The following is a 24119-nucleotide window of genomic DNA, read 5'->3' as shown; positions in this document are numbered from 1 at the left end:
AAAAAAAAAAAAAAAACTCTAAACAAATCAAGAATAGAGGGAAAAGTTTAACCTGACAAAGGACATCTACCAAAACCTACAATAAACAGTATACTTAGTGTAGAAATTTTAGAAACATTTTCATCAGAGCCATGAACAATATGAGGATACCCCCTCTCCAAATTACCATTAAACATTGCATTGGAAAGATCATTGTTAAATTAATAATACAAAGAATAAAAATAGATTTAAGCATTGGAAAGGAAGAAAGTGTCATTATTCATGGACTATCTGACTGACTACACAGAAAACAAAAGAGAATTTTCAGACAAATTATTTTTACTATTTAGTGAGTTAATCAAGGTTGCTGCATAGAAGATGTTTTTTAAAAACTGATAATAAGATGTTATGAGCACCAGGGGTTATACACAACTGCTAAACTGTTGAACACTATCTGAGACTAATGTACTGTATGTTGACTAATTGAATTTAAATTTTAAAAAATCGATAATAGTCCTATAGAGTAGTTGGGGAGCCTGGGTGGCTCAGTCAGTTTAATGTTTGACTCTTGGTTTCAGATCAGGTCATGATCTCAGGGTCATAAGGTCCAGCCCTGAACTTTGCATTCAGCAGGGAGTCTGCCTGAGATTCTCTTCCTCTCCCTCTGTCTCTCCCACACGTGCTCTCTCTCTCTCTCAAACAAATAAATCTTTAGAAAAAGTCCTATATGGTAGCAAAAACAATTAGAAGATATAATTTTTACAAGTTACCATTCACTGGCTAAAATTTTAAAAAATTTATAATGTTAAGTATTGTTGAGGATGTGTGACAACTACTAAAATTTGCATACATTGTTGGTGGGAATGCAAAATGGTATAGCCTCTTTATAAAACAGACAGGCAATATTTTATAAAGTTGAACATACACTTACAACATGACCCAACAATTTCACCCTTGGAGTTTTCCCAAGAGAGATGAAAACATGTTCACACAAAGACTTGTCATGTGAATGTTTATAATTGCTTTCTTTATTACAGCTAAGACCTGGAAACAGCCATGAGCTGGTGAATGGATCAACAAACTGGTACATCCATACAAAAGAACACTAGTCAGCAATAAAAAGGAAACTACTGAAACAAACAAAAACATGAATAATTTCAAAAGCATTATGCTGAGTAAAAAGCATAAAAGACTATATACTATATAATTCCACCTATATGAAATTCTAGTAGTTATATTATTGTGTCAGGCTACATATCAGTAGTTGTCAAGGACCCATTGTGGGTGGAAGAGACTCACTTTAAGGGGCATGAGGAAACTTTCTGGAGTGGTGGAAGTGTTCTACATCTTGGATGTAGTGATGATTACACAACTGTATTCATTTGTCAAGACTCATCACATTTTAATTGGTGAATTTTATTGTTTATAAATTATACTTCAATAAAGCTAGTTAAAATAAAGCTACCATTTGCAACAACAAGCAACACTATTAAGTAACTAAGTATAAATCTAACAAAAGATGCCCATGATCCTTATGGAAAATATTGTAAGCACTACTGAAGGACATAAAAGACTTTAATAAAGGGAGATAAATATCAGTCTACATATAGGAAAGCTCGTTAACTTAAAGATGTCCACAGTCCCAAAAAGTAATCCATAAGTTCAATGAAATTCCAAAGTTGCAAAACTATTTTTTAAGGGAACTTAACAAACTCATTCTAAAATTCATATGAAAAATTAAAAGACCAAGAATATTCAAGACAATTATAAAGAAACACAAATAAGAAAGACTTATCCTATAGATATCAAGACTTAGACAACTAGAGTAATTAAAAGAGTGTAGTATTTGTGTACAGAGAGGCAAACAGAAACTCAGACACAAATCTGAAAAAATAAGTAACCTTGATATATGACAGAACTGGCATTGTGGATCATGAGAGGAAAGGGTGGATTATGCAATAATTGGCATCAGAATAATTGCTTGTTTACACTGGAACAAATAAAATTAGTTTCCTACATTGCATTATATACACAAATAAATTCCAGATGGATTTAATAACTAAATGTTTTTTTTAAATTTTTACATTTTCAAAGAAATTTAGAATAATATATGGTATCAAGGTAGAAAAGGATTTCTTGAATAAGACACAAGCAACACAAATATTAAATGATTGATGAATCTGACCACATCAAAAAAAACCCTCTACCATTCTATGTTATAATAAACAAAGTTAATAGGCAACTGACAGACTTGGAGAAGACATCTGCAAAAAATATATACCAGACAGATACAAACTATATAAATGACCACCTTTAGTTAAAAAACAATCCTAACTAACAATGGACAAAATATTATTGGACAATGCACAGAAAAGAAAACATGCTTTTATCCTTGCTAATAATCAGGGAAATGCATATTAAGTTAGCACAGAGAAACTATTGGGTAGACATCAGATTGCCCCAAATAAAAACATCTGCTAATACCAAATGTGGGCAAGAATGTGAGGAAATAGATACTATTATACGCTGCTTGTGGGAATGTGTGTTTTTACACCCATTTTAGAGAGCAATTTGGTAGTACCTAGTGAATATGAAAATATGAGTATACTCTGAATCAACAATTCAACTCTTAGGTACCTTAAAGAAATCCAAGAAACATATTCAAGGATATTCAGTACAACATTGTTTGTAATGACCAAAGTTTATTAATAGAAATGTCCATCCTTTTCTAGACCAAAACATTTTTAGGTTTTCAATTTATTAGAATCTTTTATCTTTTTATTAATCCATCCAGTGCAACCTCAAAACAAGAATGTGAGAAAAACAATTCCAGTTGCAGGACTCTTCATTTTAGCAAGTAAGCTATAAGGGAAAACAAACCCACAGTATTCAGTATAACAAAGAGCAAGGTAAATCAACAATAAGTAAATGAGAACTACATGTATCGACAGGGATAGGTCCAAAAAAAAAACAAATGGAGAGGAGGGGGGAAAAAGCAAGTTGCAAAAAGTTATGATGCCATTTGTGCAAAATTTAAAACATACAAAATATTACCACGTATTGTTTATGGATACATTCATATGTAGTAGAAGGATAGAAGCATAAACATGGAGGATACACATCAACTGTAGGATAATGGATGCTTCTGGGGCTCAAGAGAAATGGGGTTGGAGACAAAAGGAATTTTCACTGTACTTACAATGTTTTACTTCTTAGAAAAACAAGCTCTATAACAAAAATAAATAAATAATGGCTTATCCATATGCCAGAGCACATTGCAAATGTTACAATGAGTAAGACTGATTTGTGTATGCAGATACAGAAAGATCTCTAAGATAAATTAAAAGCTCTGTAGAATTATTATGTACTGTGCAATAACTTTTGAGTAAATATGAAAAATGTAAATGTATATAATGCATAAGCATACAAAATTTCTTGAAGCACCAACAACAAACTGTTTACAGTATTTGCCCCTGGGGAGAGGGACTGGTGGCCTGAAGTTGAAAGGAAGATTAGTTACACTGTTTTAATTTTTCACTATTCACAAATTATGTGTTGTTCATTAAACTGAGTTTTTGAAAAATTCACAAACTTAAAATCAAAGACCTTATGCCTTGTGTGATCTTTAGGTTAGTATTCTTTGTGTATTAAAGATTATGTAACATTTACTGGATTTTCTTTTAATAAAACTTCCCGCTGGGCCTTTGTGATGAGCAAACTGGCAATTAAGTAAAAGGTGTCACTTCGGTGAGCTGTCCAGCTGAAAGATTTTTTTCATTTCCCTCAAGGCCAAGAGCTATATCTGAGACATCTTTGTACCTCCCACCATAACTAGCACAGGCCCTTGCTTGTGTTAGTAAATTATACCCATACATTTATTCTTTCACTCATTTATTCATGCAACAAATGTTATTAGAGAACAAGTATATTTCACTGCAAAGTTTTTAAAAGAACTTTGTACTTTAAACAGCTTTCTCTGGGACGGCCAGGTATTTGGAACTGCTGTTGTTCTATGGGAAATGTGAGTTGACATTAAATAAGCAAGTCACACACGAATTTCAGGGTTATGATCCGTTTGCATGTTTGCAAATATTCAGAAGAATTATTATCTGGGGCATCTGGGTAGCTCAGTTGGTTGAGTGACCAACTCTTGATTTGGGGTCAGGTCATGATCTCAGGGTCATGAGATTGACCCCCACATGGAGCTCCGGGCTGGGCATGGAGCCTGCTTAAGATGCTCTCTCTCTCTCTCCCTCTGCCCCTCCCCCACCTCTGCTCATGCATGCACATGCGTGCTCTCTCTCTCTCTCTCTCTAAAAGAAAAAAGGAGTTATTTTCTTCCACAAACTACTTTTGATAAATTCGAATGATGATGAAGGGAGAATATGGTCTTAGTGAAAATGACAATGTTGTTACTATTGTCTGAAGCCATTGCTCTCCTTTTCTGATGACCACCATCCTCTCCTGAATTCCTCTCCTCCTCCCTGGACTTCCTGCCTTGAGTATTTTCCTTTGCCTCTAATTTGTCATTTGCATAGCCACCCAAAGTATATAGTTTTCTAAAATACAAATATGACTATGCCACTTCCCTATTTAAAAACTCTTTAATGGTTTCTTATTGACTTCAGGGTAAATTCCACACTCTTTAAGCAGTGTACAGGAACCTCTGTGCCTGTCTATTTCTCTGCCTCCTCTGCCATCACTCCTTAAGGGGTGCATGCTAGTCTCTCTGACTGAAACTCTCTTCACCCCCTTATTGGCTTAAAATACTTCTATTCATCTTTCAAAACCCAATGAGCTATAAAGATTAATGAAATAATAGATGAAAAAGTGCTTTGAAAAAAACATGCAAACCAAAAATCCCAATGCAGATGGCGGGCCCTCCAATAGATCTTCACTGCTACTAGTTCTTCTGCAAACTGATCCCCAAGCTCCTTTCCCTGTGCTACATCTACATGTTATACAGAGTCCTATTGTATTCATTATGTTGCAATTCCATCACTTTCTTTACACATCTGTCACTTCCACTAGTCATTGAGCTCCAAAGTCATGAGTTCAGCTTCCCAACCTTCCTTCACCTTTATATCACCAGCATTTAGAGTACTGTTGAACACAGAGGGACCCAATATTGTTTGTGAACTTCAAAACCAAATGATGACAATGATGGTAGTCTGGGGTAACAGGCAGTGATCACATCTCTGCAAGTGCTCTGTCTTATATGATGTTTACATAGCACTATAGGATGTTCACATAGACATCAAAGAAACTGGAGAGAGGACTCACCAAGTGCTATACAAAGAGGTTTTACTACCTCCAACCAACACTTTTCTGTATAGCCTAGAAAGAAGATAGAACCAGCACTAAAGAAATGTGCTCAGGAGGCCAGATGCAGTCTGTTCACCTAGGATGGAAAAATGACAAGTTAACTAGTTTAAGAAACTACCTCCAACAGCTTGTATAAGAGGACTTTTAATTTGATTTTAAAAACCAAACCATAGCAGAATCACTTAAAGTTGACTGAAGGCTTTGGGGCAAGGGGATTTAGATGTTTTCAGATTAAATTTCATGATGTAAAAAAGTAAGGGTTTTACTTCCAGCTTTAGGAATCCAGATATCTTTGAACTTAAGGACTAAACTTCTATGATCAGCAACATCATTCATGCTTCTCAAATATGATATTAGCATGGAGCATGTAAATTCTAGTTGATAAAGCCTTTCCCACACAATCATCTCATCTGAGACCCACACAACCCTGTGGAGTCAGCAGAGCAGGGATTATTGCCCCCATTCAAAGGAGAAAAAACTGGGATCCAGTAAAGATAGTGAGACACCAGATTGCACATGCAGTGGGAAAACCAGGTCTAGAACCTAGATTTTCTGTCACTAGTTCCAGTGATTTTTACATTTACCCTCCGCAAGCTATCACTTAGTGCTTTCAGTAGCCTCTGGAGGCTGGCTTAGATGGATTGTGGCTCTCTGACCCATGTGACAATGTCAGATACTCCAATATCCAATTTCACACCATTTAGTCAGCAGTCACTGAATGGAAGTTCAGGATGTCATGAGAATCAAACATTGATCTTTCAATTAAAAAACAAAACTCCCTCAGGAGCCAAACTTAAAAATAATTGGTTTTCTTATTTGAACTGTATCTTACCAGTCCCTGCTTGCAGAAGGTTAGGAGTGCTTAAAAGATAGGTACATTGGCAAGCATTATGCTCTTCCTAAACCCAAAGGAACTAAAAATGTTTTGGCTACAGCTACCTGAAAACTGAAAGTGCTTTTATGTGATGAACACTTAGTTCTTCCTTTTGGAAGAAGTATAGTTGCACAGAGATGAAGGGTTGGAAAGCTGTGATTTTTAAGATCCTATTGAATCTTTCTAAAGGATATATAATAACATATCTGTCATGCTGTTGCTGGGTCTACTCCTAGTCAAACAACATAGTAGTGGTGCAGCACATAGCTACCTGTCTTAGCAACCCACTTTGGTTTCCACTAAGTATTTTGGGCTCCACATATACAGATGAAATCAGGAGACAGGCTCTGAGGAAGCAAAGAGAACATCTCTACCATGGGCTCATCATAGTCATCTAGGGATGGCTTAAGTTTCCAAACTCAAGTGGAAGGAAAACGATGAGGTAATTATCTTGATAATCACTATCAACACCTATCTTTACTCCCTTTCCTCTTCTGAAAGGCAATCTTTCATTCTTGCTTGAAGATGATGCCTCCACTTGTGTATTCCCCATGCCATCCCCTCTAACTTTCTGAGAGCCTCTTTGCTCCATCACTTATCTCTTTGCATGTCATTCATATTTTCTTCTCTCTGGACTTAGATTCTTTGCCTAAAATCTTGTTCAAGTTTTTCCTTTGCTGAAAAACAAAAGTAAGAATAAACAAATATCTTCTGTCAATCCTCTTTGACCTCTAGTGTTTTTTTGTTTTGTTTTGTTTTGACTCTCTCTCCCTCTCCTTTACTTCACCAATAGTCTTTTTGAAATAATAGCCCACATTTGTGGTTTTTACTGTTCACCTCCCCACCTCAGTACAGTCAGGATCCTTGCCCAAGTGTGCCAATATTCAGGGACCCTTCCTTACTAACAATTGTGATGGTGCCTTTCCTCCCTTGGACTCCGTGGTATCACCCTCTTGGTTTCTCCCACTTCTGTGACCCATTTAAAAAATCTTTTTTCTGGTCTTTCTTTCTCCAAAAATACATGTGCTCCTCCCTTTTCTGTCCTCAGCCTCCTACTCATTTTGCTCAAGCAATGTTTCTGAAATCAATGGTCAACACGGTCCTCAGGTTACTGGTTCTTTACTCACATTATTCCCTCTTCCTGGAATGTCTTCCCTCTCTTATCCTAAAAAGGTACTACTTTTGCTGGGCACCCACCATAGCTCTGAAATAATTTCCTTAATCCTGACCTCTAAAGCCCTTTTTTCTAAAGCAGAATTTGTTACATCTCCATCATGGAAATCTGCTTCAATTTCTTAATTTGTTGTTCAGCTTGAATGATGGCAATCTCCATATGGCTCCTATTATCCAGTTACCTGACAAAAACTCCTGGCTCATAATATAATTAGGATCTTGTAAATTTACATTTACACCAACATACATAAGATTAACTTTTTATCTCCAGGAGAAAGAGTTATAATTGAAATACAAGTACAATGTAGTAGTGAAGTAATCATTATTCTCAGTTTTTTCATCTGAAAAATCAATTGAGACAAATTAAAGACCTACTCCCAAATACCTAATAAGATAGTTGGGAAGATTAAAAATGATGATGGATCTAAAAGTTCTTTGAAAGATATTAAGCTCCCGACATGTAAATTACTAAATTGAAGGTAAGTCTTTCTTCAGGTACTTACGTATTACACATTAAGGGCGGGGCACTAAAGGGAGATTAAAAGAGAGCAAAAAGTATAAAAGCGTGCTATAATGGAAGGAGCAGAACTGAAAAATGAGACCTGGGTATCCATTCCTACTCTGTTACTGACTAGATCTGAGATGCTAAAAAAGGCACTTTACCTGCCTGGATCTTCTTTTTCAGTTACAAAATTAAAGTGTTGGTCAGATGATATTTTGAAAGTCCTTTCTGTCTTTAATAATCCATGGAAGGAAGTGGGAGAGACTTAACACTTATCATATGGTTCTTCCTTAGAACTGTTATTTTCAAATACCCCCCAACTCTCTTGCCCTTCTTTTCTTCCATTGTTTTCATTTGGCCAAATTCCAAACCTGATTGAAACCAACTATTTGCCTACTCCACCCTGGAAGCTAAACATTGCCAGAGAATATCATTCAAGAAAGCAGTTTGGTTTCACCTTCTTAAATTTATGATCTCAAAGATCAAATTGTCAGTCAATACTGCCTGACAATCATAGTATTTGTTCTAGTAAGATAGCCTTTTTATTTCCAGATATGACTATTTTACAGTTTTTCCTCCCTCAAACTTCCCATATGTCCTTCTCTCCCCTCACTTTTACATCCTACTTCTTTGAGAAAACAGAAACCACTAGGAACAAACTGCTGCATCTTCCTACAATTAAATGTACCAACTTAACTATGAATCCGTCCATTTTATCTAGCCTTCTTGTTAAAATAATGAAGTGTTCCTGTCTTTACCAAAGATTAACCCCTCCTCTTGTGCACTGTATCCCATACCCTCCCACTTTCTAAAAGATTTCACTCCCAAAATTTGTTCCTTATTTACTTGCTCATCATCAATATCCACTCTATGCTGGATCATTTTCATTAGCATACAAAAGATAGGGTCAATGCTCATTTCTCTATAGTTACCACTCAATTTCTCTGCTCTCCTTCAGTCTCCACCCCTCCACTGACTCTATTAGTCGTGTAACCAAATACAAGAGACTATTCCCTGTCTTCTCTTAATCTCACAACTGTTTTTGTCACACTCGATTCTCTTGAAACATGGCTTCTACTATTCTATTTCCTCTTGGTTTTCATTCTACCTTATCGACTCCTCTTTTTCCATCTACTTCTCTTGTCCTATATCAGGTCTAAGAGAAAAAATAAGGTCTTAAATATCAGTGTAAGGCATTTTTGTATATCCATAATTTCTCTGTAGGTCAGCTTGCCCATTATCATGGATTTGAATATTATCTATATTCTGATAATTCCTGAATTTATATTCCATCCTAGCCCTTGACTCTCAAATCCAACTGTCAGCTTGTCCTCTCCACTCAGAATTCTCAAACATCTCAAACTTATTATCTCCAAATTGATCTTGTGTTTACCCTAAACTTTTCCCCCACATTATCACCATCTAAGTAAATGAAACCAGTTACTCAAACCAGAAACTCGGTGGTTATCTTTGATATTTCACCTTTTAGCACTCCTCACATTGAATTTATTAGTAAGTCCTAGTATTTCTACTTCCAAAATGTATCTTGAACCTGTCTTCTGTCCATTTTTTGTGCAACCACTTTATCCAGGATTACTATCATGCCACTGAAATTGTCTCTTAACTGTCTCATTCTCATTCCTTAAATTTTCCTTTTAACTCATTTATTAAACAGAACCAAAAGTGATTTTAAGCTCTAAATTTGATTACAATGCTGCTTAACACCCTCCAATGAATTCCTATAGTATTTGAGTTTATTTTTATTTATTTATTTTTAAGTAATCACCACACCCAATGTGGGGCTCAAACTCACAACCCTCTGATCAAGAGTTGCATGCTCTTCCAACTGAGCCAGCCAGGGGCCCGCCTGCAGTATTTAAAATTTTTGTGCCACGGCATGGCCTACAAGGACCTAAATGATCTGGGCCTTTCCAATTTTTCCTACATCCCTCTTCTTCATTTCTCTGTCTCTTTGCCTTTCTGTTTATTTTCTCTCTCTCCAACTCCCCCTCTACCATATGTTAGGGGTTTTTTTTCAGTTTACTTCAGTTTTTCTAACACATTAAATAATTCCCTCAAGTCCTGTTCCCTCTGCCTAGAATACTCTACTACCCCCACTCTCAACTCTTACATGACTATCTCCTTCTCATTTTTTTAAGTCTCGATTTTTCATGCTTTTATTGACCACAGCAACCAAAATAACCCTCTCCCAAACACACATACATATAACATATTTCCTATTTTGGGTCCTTGTTTTTTACATTCATCGTAGACAACTTAAAATTATTTTATGAGTCTCTTTCCTTGGTTTTAGTCTTTCTTTCCCACTAAAATTTTAAGTCCATGAGACTTAGAGAGTATTCCTGACTTGCTAAAAAATTCTTGACTTTTTCCTTATTTTACTCTAAGCATCTTTCAAAGAGTTTTGCACATAGTAGGCATTTAATATTGTTGAATATCTAATATGGACCAGTGATTGTGAAAAACATGTAATACAGAATCAATATGCTATTCTACAGATGAGGAAACTGACTGTGAGATAAGTGATGTGACTTATTCAAAGGTACACGGCCATTAAGTAGCAGAGCTGGAATTTGAATTCAGGTATGACTCTTTTTACTATAACCATCATCTTACCATCAGTAGTTCACTTTCACTCCACTATTCCTCTTCTACTAACATTTAGAGAACTTGTTATCAAATAAGTTTTAAGGATTAGACATCCTTCAACATAATGCATTTCAATTCATGTGATTTAATTGGTATGGAATTTCTAAAACAAGAAACAGATTTGATCATAGACCTTATACAATTTATACATAAGTGATTTAGAATACTCACTGCTGATGAAAACAACACTAGCAGCTTTAGAAACAAGCAGAATAAGATCTCCAAGGATAGAACATTTTCCCTCTGTTTTTTTAAAATAAATATCAGGAAATATGTGCATATTTATGTCACAGTCACAGTTTCAAGGGCCTATACATTCTATATATAATGGGGTAATTGAAGTAATGGATGAATTTTCCAAATGGCTCCTGGGGGGACTGTGGTCAAATTTATTAATTAAGATTAAGAATCTTGAACTTCCAGAAAGAAGCCAATTATGATTGATATGTATGATGCCTCTAAGCAGTTTGATACTTTGTCTAAAAATAGTATTTGACCAATGGTCATTCTTTTTGTTTTTGTTTTTAGATCTAAGTCATGGCTAACCCTGAAGAAGAAAATATGACTCAAATTACAGAATTTATCCTTTTGGGTTTTGGGGATCTCCATGGCCTTCAGTTTCTTCTTTTTGGGGTATTTCTGGTCATCTATGTGATGACTCTCATGGGGAACATTGTAATCCTAATTGTGGTGTCAGCTGATCACTCCCTTCACACCCCCATGTATTTCTTTCTTGGCCACTTCTCTTTCCTAGAGATTGGCTACACCACTACCATTGAGCCCATGATGCTGAGGACATTGTTATCAGCTCATGTGCCTATTTCCTTCCCAAGCTGTGCTTGCCAGTTTTATTTTTTTGCTGCTCTGGTGGCCACTGAATGCTTCTTCCTGGCTGTAATGTCTTATGATCGCTATATAGCCATCTGTAACCCATTGTATTACTCCAGCATAATAGACTACTGGGGTTGCTTACAGCTAGCTGGTGCCTCTTGGGTAGCTGGATTTCTGGCACCCATCCTTCTCATGGTCCTCATTTTTCGGTTAACGTTCTGTGCTGCCAATGAGATTGACCACTTCTTCTGTGATTTGAAGCCCATCATGAAACTGGCTTGCACTGATACTCACGTAGCTGAGATTACCTCTTTTATATGTACCTTTTTATTTGCCGCCGGCCCCTTCATGTTAACTCTAACATCTTACACTTACATCATCTCTACCATTCTGAGGATTCCTTCTACCACAGGGAAGCAGAGGGCCTTCTCCACCTGTTCCTCCCATCTAACAGTGGTCAGTTTATATTATGGGATGCTGGGCATTGTCTATGGCTTCCCTTCAGAGCCTCAGCATGAAGACTTATTGAAGTCACTTTCCCTTCTGTATACAGTGCTTACCCCTGCCCTCAACCCTATTATTTACACCCTAAGGAACAAGGATGTAAAGGTAGCTCTGAGAAAATTGGTACAATGAGGAATGTATACCTCACCGAAAGAAAGCTTGATTTTTCTAGTGGTTCTTGGCACTTTCTGAAAACCCTGACAAAGTGGAAATTTTTCTACAGTGTCAAGAATAGTTACTGTGAAATTGTTGGGTTTTCCTTTGTTCCATCAAATTTCCCCACATTAATGAACAGGAAGCATGTTACACTTTCATTTGTTGAACATTTTGTAGGTACCAGGCACTGTGCTAAGTTCTTTGCAAGGATTATTGTGCTAAATTTCCACAGCAACACTGTGAGGTGGCTACTGTTATTATCCCCATTTTACAGATATCGCAGCTGAATCCCAGAGATTAATTCACTTGGTCAAAACCATCCAGTCAAACAATGATACCAGAATATGAATTTGAACCCAAGGTCTGGTGGCACCAAATCCACGATCTTTTCACTAATTCAGGGGAACCCAGAATCTTGGACTGCCTAAAATGGTTATCTTGGACCATAGAAGACATTACTGCAGATGACTTTTCTTAGGAAAACATGAGTTAGATGTGAAGTGAGAGGTAGAAAAGTAATGTAATGCAATCTAAATCTAAATCTGTCTCTTTTTCCCACCTAAAATCTTGATAAAAATCATGAAATAAACATGTCATGGGATTAAAATTTATTTTAGTTTTTCATTTCAAGATTATTGATAAAAATAAAAGATTAAAATCAACCTAACTGGTTCAATAAATTAAATCACATCCACACAATGAAATGCAGTACATCCATAAACAAACAAAAATAGCATAAAGGAATGAGTCAGCTCTGCATATGCTAATATGGAAAGCTTTCCATGATATATTGTAAGTACAAAAAGCAAGGTATAGCGTGGTGCGTGGTGTGTATCGTATGACACCATTTATGTAACAATAGATGAAAGAAATAATAGTTATACTTAATTGTAGATGTATAGACTATTCTAGGAAGGTGCATATGAATTCAGTGGTATCAATTTCTTCTTGGAAGAGAAATTAAAGGGAATAGCAGTGTACTTTTTGAGGTAGGGATTATATAAATTATTGAAATGGCATCAAAGTTTAACAAATCATTGTAAATAATACAAAAAGCAGAATTCTTAAACAGCCCACTTTTATATATCAGCATGGAAGCACCTCTAGACATGTAGGAAGCTTCTCTTCTCTTACAGGTAAGTTGTACACTCTCTAAGGGCAAAGACCTTGTCATTACTACTGTACTCCCTCACAGTGCCCTAAATACCAAAAAAGTGTGAGTAACATAGATGTTTACCATTTGTTACTATCATCCAAGACAGGGGGGCTCAACATCCACTGAACATAACAATTCTTAACAACTTAATGTATTTCTATCTCTATAATGGAAAACCAAAGGGGGGAAAGTACAAGCTGTGTATCTAATGTTCTTCTCATTCTTCTATGGCAGTGCAATCATAAAGGCTGGCAAGGGGTTAGACATGAAATGAGAATGGTTTCCTAGGCTCTTACACTGTCACCAGAGTGATCTTCCTGCAATGAAAATTTGTCCACATCCCTCCTGTGTTTAATCAGCCTTTGCCACAAGGATCCCCAATTAAGAACAGAATAAAGGTCTCATACTTTTTATAACTCCATGACTTTGCACATGGTGCTTCTCCTTTTACCTCTGCCTCACCTCTTCCAGGTTTCTTCTCTCATTTTCACTCTTCAAACCCAAGTCAAATATCAAAAATCAAGTGTTGCAAATTCTGTGAAGCATACCCTGATCCTTCATCACCCCTGTAAAGTCAGGCTTTCTTTTTCCCTATGTTACTAAAGCACTTTGCATATATTTCTATTTTAGCATTGATTATATGATACAGTAATTCTTTGCATATGTCTTTCTCTCCATTTAATGAGTTCCTTAAAGACAAAGAATATGTCCTATTTATTTCTGTCTCTACCTTACCTTCACCTCCAATTCTTCCCAGCACCTAGAACAGGGCCTGACATAGAATAAGTATTCAAATAAACATTTTAAAATAAATATGATTATTAAATGACTAAAGTCACGCAGTTAATTAGGGGATGGTTATACCTTTGTTTGACTCCTAGTAAATTGTTCGTCTATTATATAATACTGATATTTGTTCACCTGCCTAAAGTAGAGTCTGAACTATATAATGTCTTAAGGGTACTTCTAGTTCTTACGATCAGAGATTTGTCTTGGGGCAAATTTGACAGTAGAATTTGTGGTAAGGACTGAAGAATCTTGAGCATTTCCTCTAGGATCAGAAACCAGCATTGTCTTGAGTCAATGAAAAGGCAGCCTAAATTATTTATTTATTCGTATTTTAAGCACATTTGTTAAATATAAACTTAACTTATGAATATGTTAAGTAGAAATTTAAATGTAAACACCCACTATATATATATATGGAATATATATATGGAATATATGTATGGAATATATGTATGGAATATATGTATGGAATATATGTATGGAATATATATGTATGGAATATATGTATGGAATATATATACATGGAAAATATATGTATGGAATATATATACATGGAATATATATACATGGAATATATATATACATGGAATATATATATACATGGAATATATATATACATGGAATATATATACATGGAATATATATATACATGGAATATATATATACATGGAATATATATATATATAGGTATATATACTCTATAGGACATTATATATGAATAATATATATATGGATATGACTATATATGGAATATACGTGGAATATATATATATGGAATATATATATATGAGATATATATATATGATATATATATATGAATATATATATATGGAATATATATATATATATGGAACTCCATATATAACATATAGGAATATATATATATGGAAGTCTATAATGGATATATATATATGGAATATATATATATATAACATATATATATATATATGGAATATATATATAGGGAATATATATATATGGAATATATATAATAAAATATATATGGAATATATATATATGGAATGTATATATATATATGGAATATATAAAAAGTGAATGAATATATATATGGATATGTTGATATATGGAATTATATATATATGGATATATATATGGAATATATATATATATGGAATATATCTATATATGCGAATATATTATATATGAGAATATATATATATGGAATATATATAGTATGGAAATATATATATATATGGAGATATATGATATATATATATAATATATATATATATGGAATATATATATATATGGAATATATATATATATGGAATATATATATATATGGAATATATATATATATGGAATATATATATATGGAATATATATATATATGGAATATATATATATATGGAATATATATATATGGAATATATATATATATTATATGGATTATATATATATAGGAATATATATATATGGGAATATATATATATATGGAATTGGATATATATATATATGGAATATATATAAGCGTATATATTAATATGAATATATATATATGAATTCATATATATAGGTAATATATATATATATGGAATATATATATATATGGAATATATATATATGGAATATATATATATATGGAATATATATATATGGAATATATATATATGGAATATATATATATATATATATATGAATGACACTGTTAGGGGCACAAAAGGAATATGAATTTTCCTTGAAAACTCTTCATCTAAACATTGGACCACCTACACTGTCCCAGACATATAGCCTGCACCCAGTAAAAATTTGTTCAACTGAACCAGGCCAAGGGAAGATTGAGTGGCCTGAATTTCTGGGAATAGGACTGGCCTCTGTTGAGAAGATCATCATTTTCTAATACCCATGTTCCTAAATCTGGAGTAATAGGCCTTGGACATTTGTAAGTTGTAGAATAAATTGAAGGAAAAAAGAAACGTGAAGAGGAGGGAATATCTTCACTTGGAAAATTTAAGAATCATTGATTCTTCCACAACACCAGCTGCCATCTGCCAATGAGAAAGCAACATATCCGTGGAGAGTGGCAATTAGAGCTAATTGGGTTTCTTCTTTTTAATAACCTGAAACAGGGCCCCATTGAGATCAGGGAAGGAAATCTATTAAAGGCAAGCTGTTCTCTGTATATCACTTAATTCAAAGTACTTAAGGAAGCTGATTATATGCCATGCTCTCCAAGGATAACTGAAGCTCAAAATGGTGGTTTGTGTAAGTTTAAGGACTTGATTCTTAAATCAGAATGCAAATAAGAAATCCTTTGAGAAAAGCCTGAATTAGTGTATGAAAGCAATGCCTTGAGAAAGGGTAGATACTTTTGCACAGGACACAGTTCAATTTGGCCTATATGAAGACAGGCATCTGGATAAAAGTGAGAAATTTAGGTAAATATTCAGCTTTAGGGGCACTGCTTATGCAAAATTTTCAGGTACCTCTTTGTATTTTTCACTACCTGAAAAATTACAGTATTCAATTATGCTTAAAGAGTGGCCTCACCACTCAGACAAACTAGCTTGTGAGTCCTGGCTCTGTGACCATAAATAAGTAAATTAGCCTTGCTGATCTTTAAATCCCTCATGTGTAAAATAGAAATACTAGTATCTATCTTACCTCACTAGGCTGTTATAAGGATTAAAAGAGATAATGCATGTAAAACCCTTGCACATAAGAGATATTCAATACATGTTAATTAATTTATTAGTAGTTATGATGATGATCATAATGCTGATGTTGTCATCGGGCCCTTTCCCACTTCGATATAGTAAAGAAATATTGACTAAGGAGGTATCTAATTACTATATAGGAGTCTGACCACTGAAAAGCTAGAGGCCAAGCTTCTGAGGCTTCTCAGTTTTACCAGAGCCTCACTTTACTATCATCTCTGGCAGATAAAATACAGTCTATTTCATATATTAGTTGATTGAGCAGCTTTTGGAAGTTTTGAATTCTGCTGTCCAACATCTGGCTTTTAATGGCAGCCCAAGCAATAAGACCAGACTGACTCCACCTTATTCTTTTTGCCAGAACCATATTTCTTTCTTTCTTTACTTAATTGCCACGTTTCTCTTACTAAAATCCTTCTGACAACGAGTAAAGTGCAGAGAAACAAAGGGGGTGCTAACAAAAGGTAGAACACAGAAAATATAGTCAATGGTACTGTAACAGCATTGCATAGTAACAGATGGTAGCTACACTGGTGGTGCGCACAGCATAACTTATAGAGTTGTTGATTCACTATATTGCACACTTGAAACTAATGTTAATACTGTTTGTCAACTATACTAAAAAATGAGGGTGTCTGATAGGAGACGAAGGCAGGCTAAGGGAGAATGGACCTGTTAAACTACTAAGAGTATGATCACAACTTCATCATATGTTGTTAGTCTATGTTCTCTGGCCACATATGGGATCCTCTTTCAGTTTCTTGCATCTGTAAATTCTTTTCTGCTTCAGAGTGGTTGAGTGTGCTATTTCCTCTGCCTAAAATGTTGTCTCTGAAAACCTGATATAGTTAGCTCCTTCCTATCCTCTGTACTCTCTAAGTTGACACCAAAGAGACAATGTCTGGCCATCCCTTATAAATTAACTTCCCTGCCAATACCATCACCTCCATCTAGTTAGGTTCCATTTCAATATATCATCATTTTTCTTAGCACCTAGGAAAGTAGTAATAATGTAATCATTTATATACTTATATTTTTCCTGTCTGTGTCCCAGAACTTCTGTGCCTGCCTCATAGTAAGCACTCATACATATTTGATGAATAAATGAACTAATGCTTTTAGAATTCTCGCCCCTTGGTTAGTCAATGGGTGGGTATTCAATGGTTATACCTTTGATAGATGGATAACTAAGGAGGGTTTGAAACATATCCAAAAATTGTTTTATATTCCTCCTATCAAAAGATAGAATTGGTGTCATCTCCCTAATCTCAAAGGGATTATGCTAGTTTGGACCAATGGAGCATGACTAGCGCATGTGGGCACAATAGTAGCACCCAGAATCTAAAGAGTGACTTCCAAGGCTGGGTCATAAAAAGTGATGCGGCTTTTGCCTTGTTTTCTGTAAATTTGCTTTGGGGGCACTTAGATAATGTGCGAAATTCAACAATCCTGAGGCCACCATTCTGTGAAAAAGACCAAGTCACATGGAGAGGCCATGTAGAGGTGTTCTGGTTGGAAGTTCCTGGGAGACAGAAGTGATATCTATATAAAATCTGTAGCATCTATTTCATATCTTTAAATTCTTCAATAGTCTGCCCACTGAGAAGGAAGATCTATGTCCCCTCCTTTTAAATATGGAATAGCAATGACATCTTGGACCAATATAGCATAACCAGAGCACTAAAAGAGGGTGACTGTGACAAACAGCATCAGTTGGAGACATGCAAGCAAAAATGCCTCTAGCTGTCTGGTCCCCTCTAGTCATAAAGTTTTCCAAGTTGAGGACCCAGACATCATGAGCTATCCCTGCTGTGACCTGTCCAAATTCTTAACCCACAGAATTCATGAGTATAATTCAATTGTTGTTTTATTTCACTAATTCTTCAGGTACTTTGTTATGGAGGAATAGTAACTAGAATAGTGGCCTTGGCATTCATGTCATTTTAGTATGAAAAAAGTAAGTTCAGAAAATTCAGCTATATGGTAAAATGCCTCTTGACTGATATTGGATTTTTTAAATATATATTATACCATTTAATACTTTCCTACACTTGTTTGAAGGCCTGTTTCCGTGAAGAGAAGCTTCCTCGAGCCTTCCAAGCAGAGAGGAGTACATCATCCCTCCTGGATGTTACCACTGTGTCGAAGATACCCCTCTATTAGTGCTCTTGTCAGACTTGTTGGACATATTCTCTCTCCCTTCCAAAAATATCCAGTCTATATCATTCAGTTAATACATTTTTGGTGATTAAACAAATGTTTCTAATGATCATTTTAATCTGGTCTGACTTCGATCTCCTCTACATGCCAGGTTTTACCATGTACCAGGTTGGCACAAACCTCCAACAGAATTGGAATATAGATGAGGGTCTGAGCCATCTGTGCTGTTCTGTTTAAGATCATCTGAGGCTTCAACATCCAGATTTCACCATTAGTATTTTATAGATTCATTTCCCACAGTTCTGCTTCCTACAGAAGTAAACACATGGAGAGATGATCACAGTAATGAGGAAGCCAAGGCTACAGCTAAAAGCAACAATAACTATGATAAAAATAACTGCAACTAATAATTAAATTTTACTGTGCTCCAATCAGTGTACTAATGTTTTATATACATGAAATCGTAACATGAAATCTATAGCAGCCATACAAGACAGACACAATTATTATCACCATTTTACAGATGAGGAAATTGAAGTTTAGAAAGAGAAAATGCCAAAATTTCACTGCTAGCATGTTGTAGCATCCAGTCTATCTGACTCTAAAGCTTAGTCTACTGACAAGTATTCCCATCAATATGCTAGCTTCCTGGGGATTTTTAAGGAGATTTATTTTTAATGGCAAAAGAAAAGAAACCCGAGTATGGAATTTATTATTTATTTATTTATTTATTTATTTATTTATTTATTTATTTATATTATGTTCAGTTAACCACCTTATAGTACATCATTAGTTTCTGATGTAGTGTTCAATGATTCACTAGTTGTGTATAACACCCAGTGTTCATCACCACGAGTGCCCTCCTTAATGCCTATCACCTGGTTATCCCATCCCTCCACTCCCCTCCCCTCTGAAACCCTCAGTTTGTTTCCAGGAGTTCATAGTCTCTCATGGTTTGTCTGCCTCTCTGATTTCCCCACCTTCAGTTTTCCCTCCCTTCTTCTATAGTCCTCCGCTCTATTCTTTATGTTCCACATATGAGTGAAACCATATGATAGTTGTCTTTCTCTGCTTGACTTATTTCACCTAGCATAATCCCCTCCAGTTCCATCCGATGCAAATGGTGGGTATTCATCCTTTCTGTCGGCTGAGTACTATTCCGTTGCACGTATGTACCACATCTTCTTTATCCATTCATCAGTTGAAGGGCATCTCGGCTCCTTCCACAGTTTGGCTATTGTGGACACTGCTGCTATGAACGTTGGGGTGCATGTGCCCCTTCTTTTCACTACATCTGTGTCTTTGCGGTAAATATCTAGTAGTGCAATTCCTGGGTTGTAGGGTAGCTCTATTTTTAACATCTTGAGGAACCTCCGTACTATTTTCCAGAGTGGCTGTACCAGCTTGCATTCCCACCAACAGTGTGAGAGGGTTCCCCTTTCTCCACATTCTCACCAACATTTGTTGTTTCCTGTCTTGTTAATTTTTACCATTCTAACTGGTGTAAGGTGGTATCTCATTGTGGTTTTGATCTGTATTCTCCTGATGGCTAGTGATGTTGAACATTTTTTCATGTGTCTGTTAGCCATTTGTATGTCTTCTTTGGAGAAGTGTCTTTTCATGTCTTCTGCCCATTTTTTGGCTGGACCAAGTCTGGAATTTAAAGGCATTTCAGGCAATAACTTTATTGAGTGAAGGGAAGGATGTGCTGAGGGTTAGGCTGGAACACGGTTTTCTTTTTGGTATGAATCTATCGCTGTAAAGACAGCTGTGCAGATGACTGTATTAGTCATTTAATAGGATCAGGGGCAGGGAGGTGGATGTATGTGTGTTGAATTCAGTCATTTTCCCTTACCTTGTGACCCACTTGCCCCTGGAGTTCCAGATAGTGAGATTCAGAACCCATTTCTTCCCTTATGTTGCCATTATTAGCCATGCTTTTCTCCTCTGTTCCTACCTGAAATCCCTTGGGAGGTGGCACCGAGTACCCAGTGAGGTTGGCAGAAGGCTGCATGAGAAAGGGCTGGCTCTTGATGGACACTTGCAGTTGAAAGGGCAGTATGAGTGGCAGCCAGAAATAGTTATTAGGTAAAAAACCCCAGATTTTATCTTCTAAGGATAACAAGTGCTTGATGAAGGTGATGATTAATGCCAACTCCATATCTGCACTGTTGACATGGATACAGATGAGGGATATACAAGAGCTAAGAAACTCAGGAAAGAAACTAAGAATGTAGTTTAACTGTGTGGAAGTAATACTAATTACAGGCATTAATGTGAACTGTTTACAATTTATGCCTAATTGCCACCCAGCACAATAACAATTATGCATATCATTAAATATGTGTCAGATTAATTTTGTTGTAAATTTTGATTATAACAGCAAACTCTATATGTGTATACTCTGTCTTCATAATTTGTTGCTCAGATTGCTCACAATTTAGGAAAAAATGAGACATAATATTGGCTAAGAGGCCAAGAGTAGGGAAGTTGCAGAGGTGGCTGCCTGGGGTTGAATATTTACTATGGGTAGTGCACAAAGTGGATAACCAACAAATGCATAAATCCCTGCAGCTTAACTTCACCAGAGCCCTGCAGACAGCTCCACAATCTTTTATTCATTTATTGTTGATTCTTTGGCTTTATTTATGCCCACGGCATGTCCCAAAGCTTTTCTGATCTTTTTGGCCTCTCAACTTATCCCTCCTCTCTTGACTCTTGCTCAATAGGCAAGGATCACCTCATCCTGGACTTCACGGAGCAGGGCTGGCTGGTGCTTCCCTACTCTGCCTCCCAAATTTCTTTCATGTTGCAATCCCCTTCTCCCATGGGCCTCTGGCCTCTGACAAATAGGTGTGCCCTTACACCTGTGCTCTGGACCCTTCCCCTCCCACCTCCTCAAAGACTGGTTTCCTGCCCCATCATTTCATTAGGTCTTCAACCTCTTTCTGTTTTGTTTGTTTGTTTTTTTTACCATGCACAAGTAGGCAATCAGTAAATCTTTGTTGGAATTTCCTTCAGACACACATGGAACATCCTCCCTCTCTCTTTCTCTCTCACACACATACAACTGTCCTTGCTATTTCTCCAGCTACCACCATTTTCTCTCCTTCCTCTAATTTAATCTTGTACTTATTGTACATTTTATGTATCCAATTAGGTTAGAAATTCATTGAGAGAAAGGAGTTTCTGTGTTATTATTTTCTGATTTTTTAGCACAGCTTGAAGCACTCAAAAAATCCTAAATGATCCTCACTCATGGATCTTCACACACATTATTCTGTAGAAGGATGGGGATGTCTAGCACTTTCTTCTCCAGCTTGCTCTTAGCCTGAGTAAGATAATAGAAAGCATGTGTCTTTGGCATCAGACAGACTTGAGTTCCACTCTAGGTTCTGCCACTCAGTGATTAAGAGATCTTGGGCAACTTGCTTCATCTTTCTCAGGTCCAATTACCTCATCCAAAAAATGGGAATAATAATAGTGCCTATCTTACAGGGTTGTTGTGAGGATGAAATGACAAGCTGATGAAAAGAGCCTGAAACGCACTTGTAATGATTCTTCTCAGGCAGAAACTTTTTGCTCCAGTGGTTCACTCACACTGATGATTTGTTCCTTCTACTTTTGTAATAATGAGCCAGGATTTCAACAACCTCAAGCCTTACATATTATCCATATTCATCTTGCCTTCTTTGCACTAGATCAGTAGTTCTCATTCCAATGAGACCTAATACTCTCTCCTGATAACAAATATTTTGTGACTCCCCCTTCACTATCCTGAAATGACGTTCATAGATAATATAACCTACCTACATACATAACTTCAAAAAAATCAATGTAGTGACCTAACTGAAATATGAATAAGAAATGAAAGGAAAGTAATTCATAATAAAATGATATTTATTTCAATATATAAATGCAAGGGCATGACTACATCAGACAACATAATGAAATACATGATTGCACCAACTTAAAATGAATAAGTTCATATTTAAGAAAAGCAAAAGGATTGGATGTCATTGCATATAAGAAAGGAAAAGATAAATAACAGGAAAACAGTAGGATAAAAGCTACTGTTGAGATAAGACAAAATTCAGATAATTATAAACACTTTTTCTCACCTATATTATTAAGACTCACTGAAATATTTTGAACTGTGTGGAATACAGGATAATTGTTTATTATACAACATTATCCCATGCATTTCAGAACAGCTAGCATCACTGGCCTCCATCCACTAAATGTCAGTGGCACCTCCCAAACATTGTGACAACCAAAATGTCCCCACAATTTTCCAAACACATCCTGATAGATGGAACTCCGTTAGTTAGGAACCAGTACTCTAGAACATGCCAAGTAAGGAAAAAGCAAATATGGCAAGGGCCATGAAACTTACTTTCCTAGGATGTGGGAATCTCCATGGGTTGGAGTTCTTTGTCTTTGCAATGTGACCTCTTTGGGATTCTGAGACACAAGGGCAAGATTCTGATAGTGATATCAAACAACTACAGCCTTTGCTCCCTTATGTGCTACTCTAGTCCTACTGTATCCTTTTGAATATCTGTTACCAATTCAGCACTATCTCACAGATTCTGCCCATTATTTTGTCCCATGAAGTAATTTCTTTCTCAAGAGAGGTCAACCATCCCACACATAGCAGTAGCTTGGTAACAATTGAACGTTGCCCAATGGCCATAATGTCTTTGGCTACCACTTAAGTTTCTACCAACTTCAAACACTCTCACCTCCAGTCACTTTGACACCAAGCCTTTGACATCCTGCTAGTAAACGTTTTATGGCTTATACGTTTTCTTAATTCCATCTTGACCATTTTTACAGTGCCAAATATTTATTTTATTTTGTTTAAATAGTAATATGTCCAAAATGTACTCTGTTTTATTAAAGTGGTGGTACTGAGCATTATTATTTCTTTGATGTTTTATGGTTACTGTTCAATTGAAATTATTCATTTAATAACTATATTTTCACAAAATTTTATCATAAAAATCTTCATAATTGTCAGAACTTTGAACATATTTTAAAATGAACATCTAAAATTCCACAACCTAAATTCTACCATTAACATTTTACTACACTTGCTTTATCAGATATGCATCAGACTCCCTCTCCAACCAGCAATCCATCTTACTGTTTGTCACATTTCAAAGGAACTTGCAAACAATACACTCATCCCTAAATTCTTCAGAATGTATATCAATAATTAGAGTTAAATATTTGACTATAGATTTTCTTTTGATGTGAATTTTATATACAATGAAGTGCAAAAGCCTTAAATCCACATTTGAAGAGTTTTTACAAATG

General features: G+C 35.7%; 1 protein-coding gene across 1 annotated transcript; it reads left to right on the top strand.

Moving 5' to 3' along the window:
• Positions 1 to 11084: 11084 nt before the first annotated feature.
• Positions 11085 to 11990, top strand: LOC103672964 (olfactory receptor 11L1-like). Its single transcript, XM_008701675.2, has one exon. The coding sequence runs from the start codon at positions 11085 to 11087 to the stop codon at positions 11988 to 11990; it is 906 nt and encodes a 301-aa protein (XP_008699897.1).
• Positions 11991 to 24119: the final 12129 nt, after the last annotated feature.

The sequence above is a fragment of the Ursus maritimus genome, assembly GCF_017311325.1.
Source record: "Ursus maritimus isolate PB19 chromosome X unlocalized genomic scaffold, ASM1731132v1 scaffold_X1, whole genome shotgun sequence".
NCBI lineage: Eukaryota > Metazoa > Chordata > Mammalia > Carnivora > Ursidae > Ursus > Ursus maritimus.
This window is presented reverse-complemented; position numbering and strand designations above follow the sequence as displayed.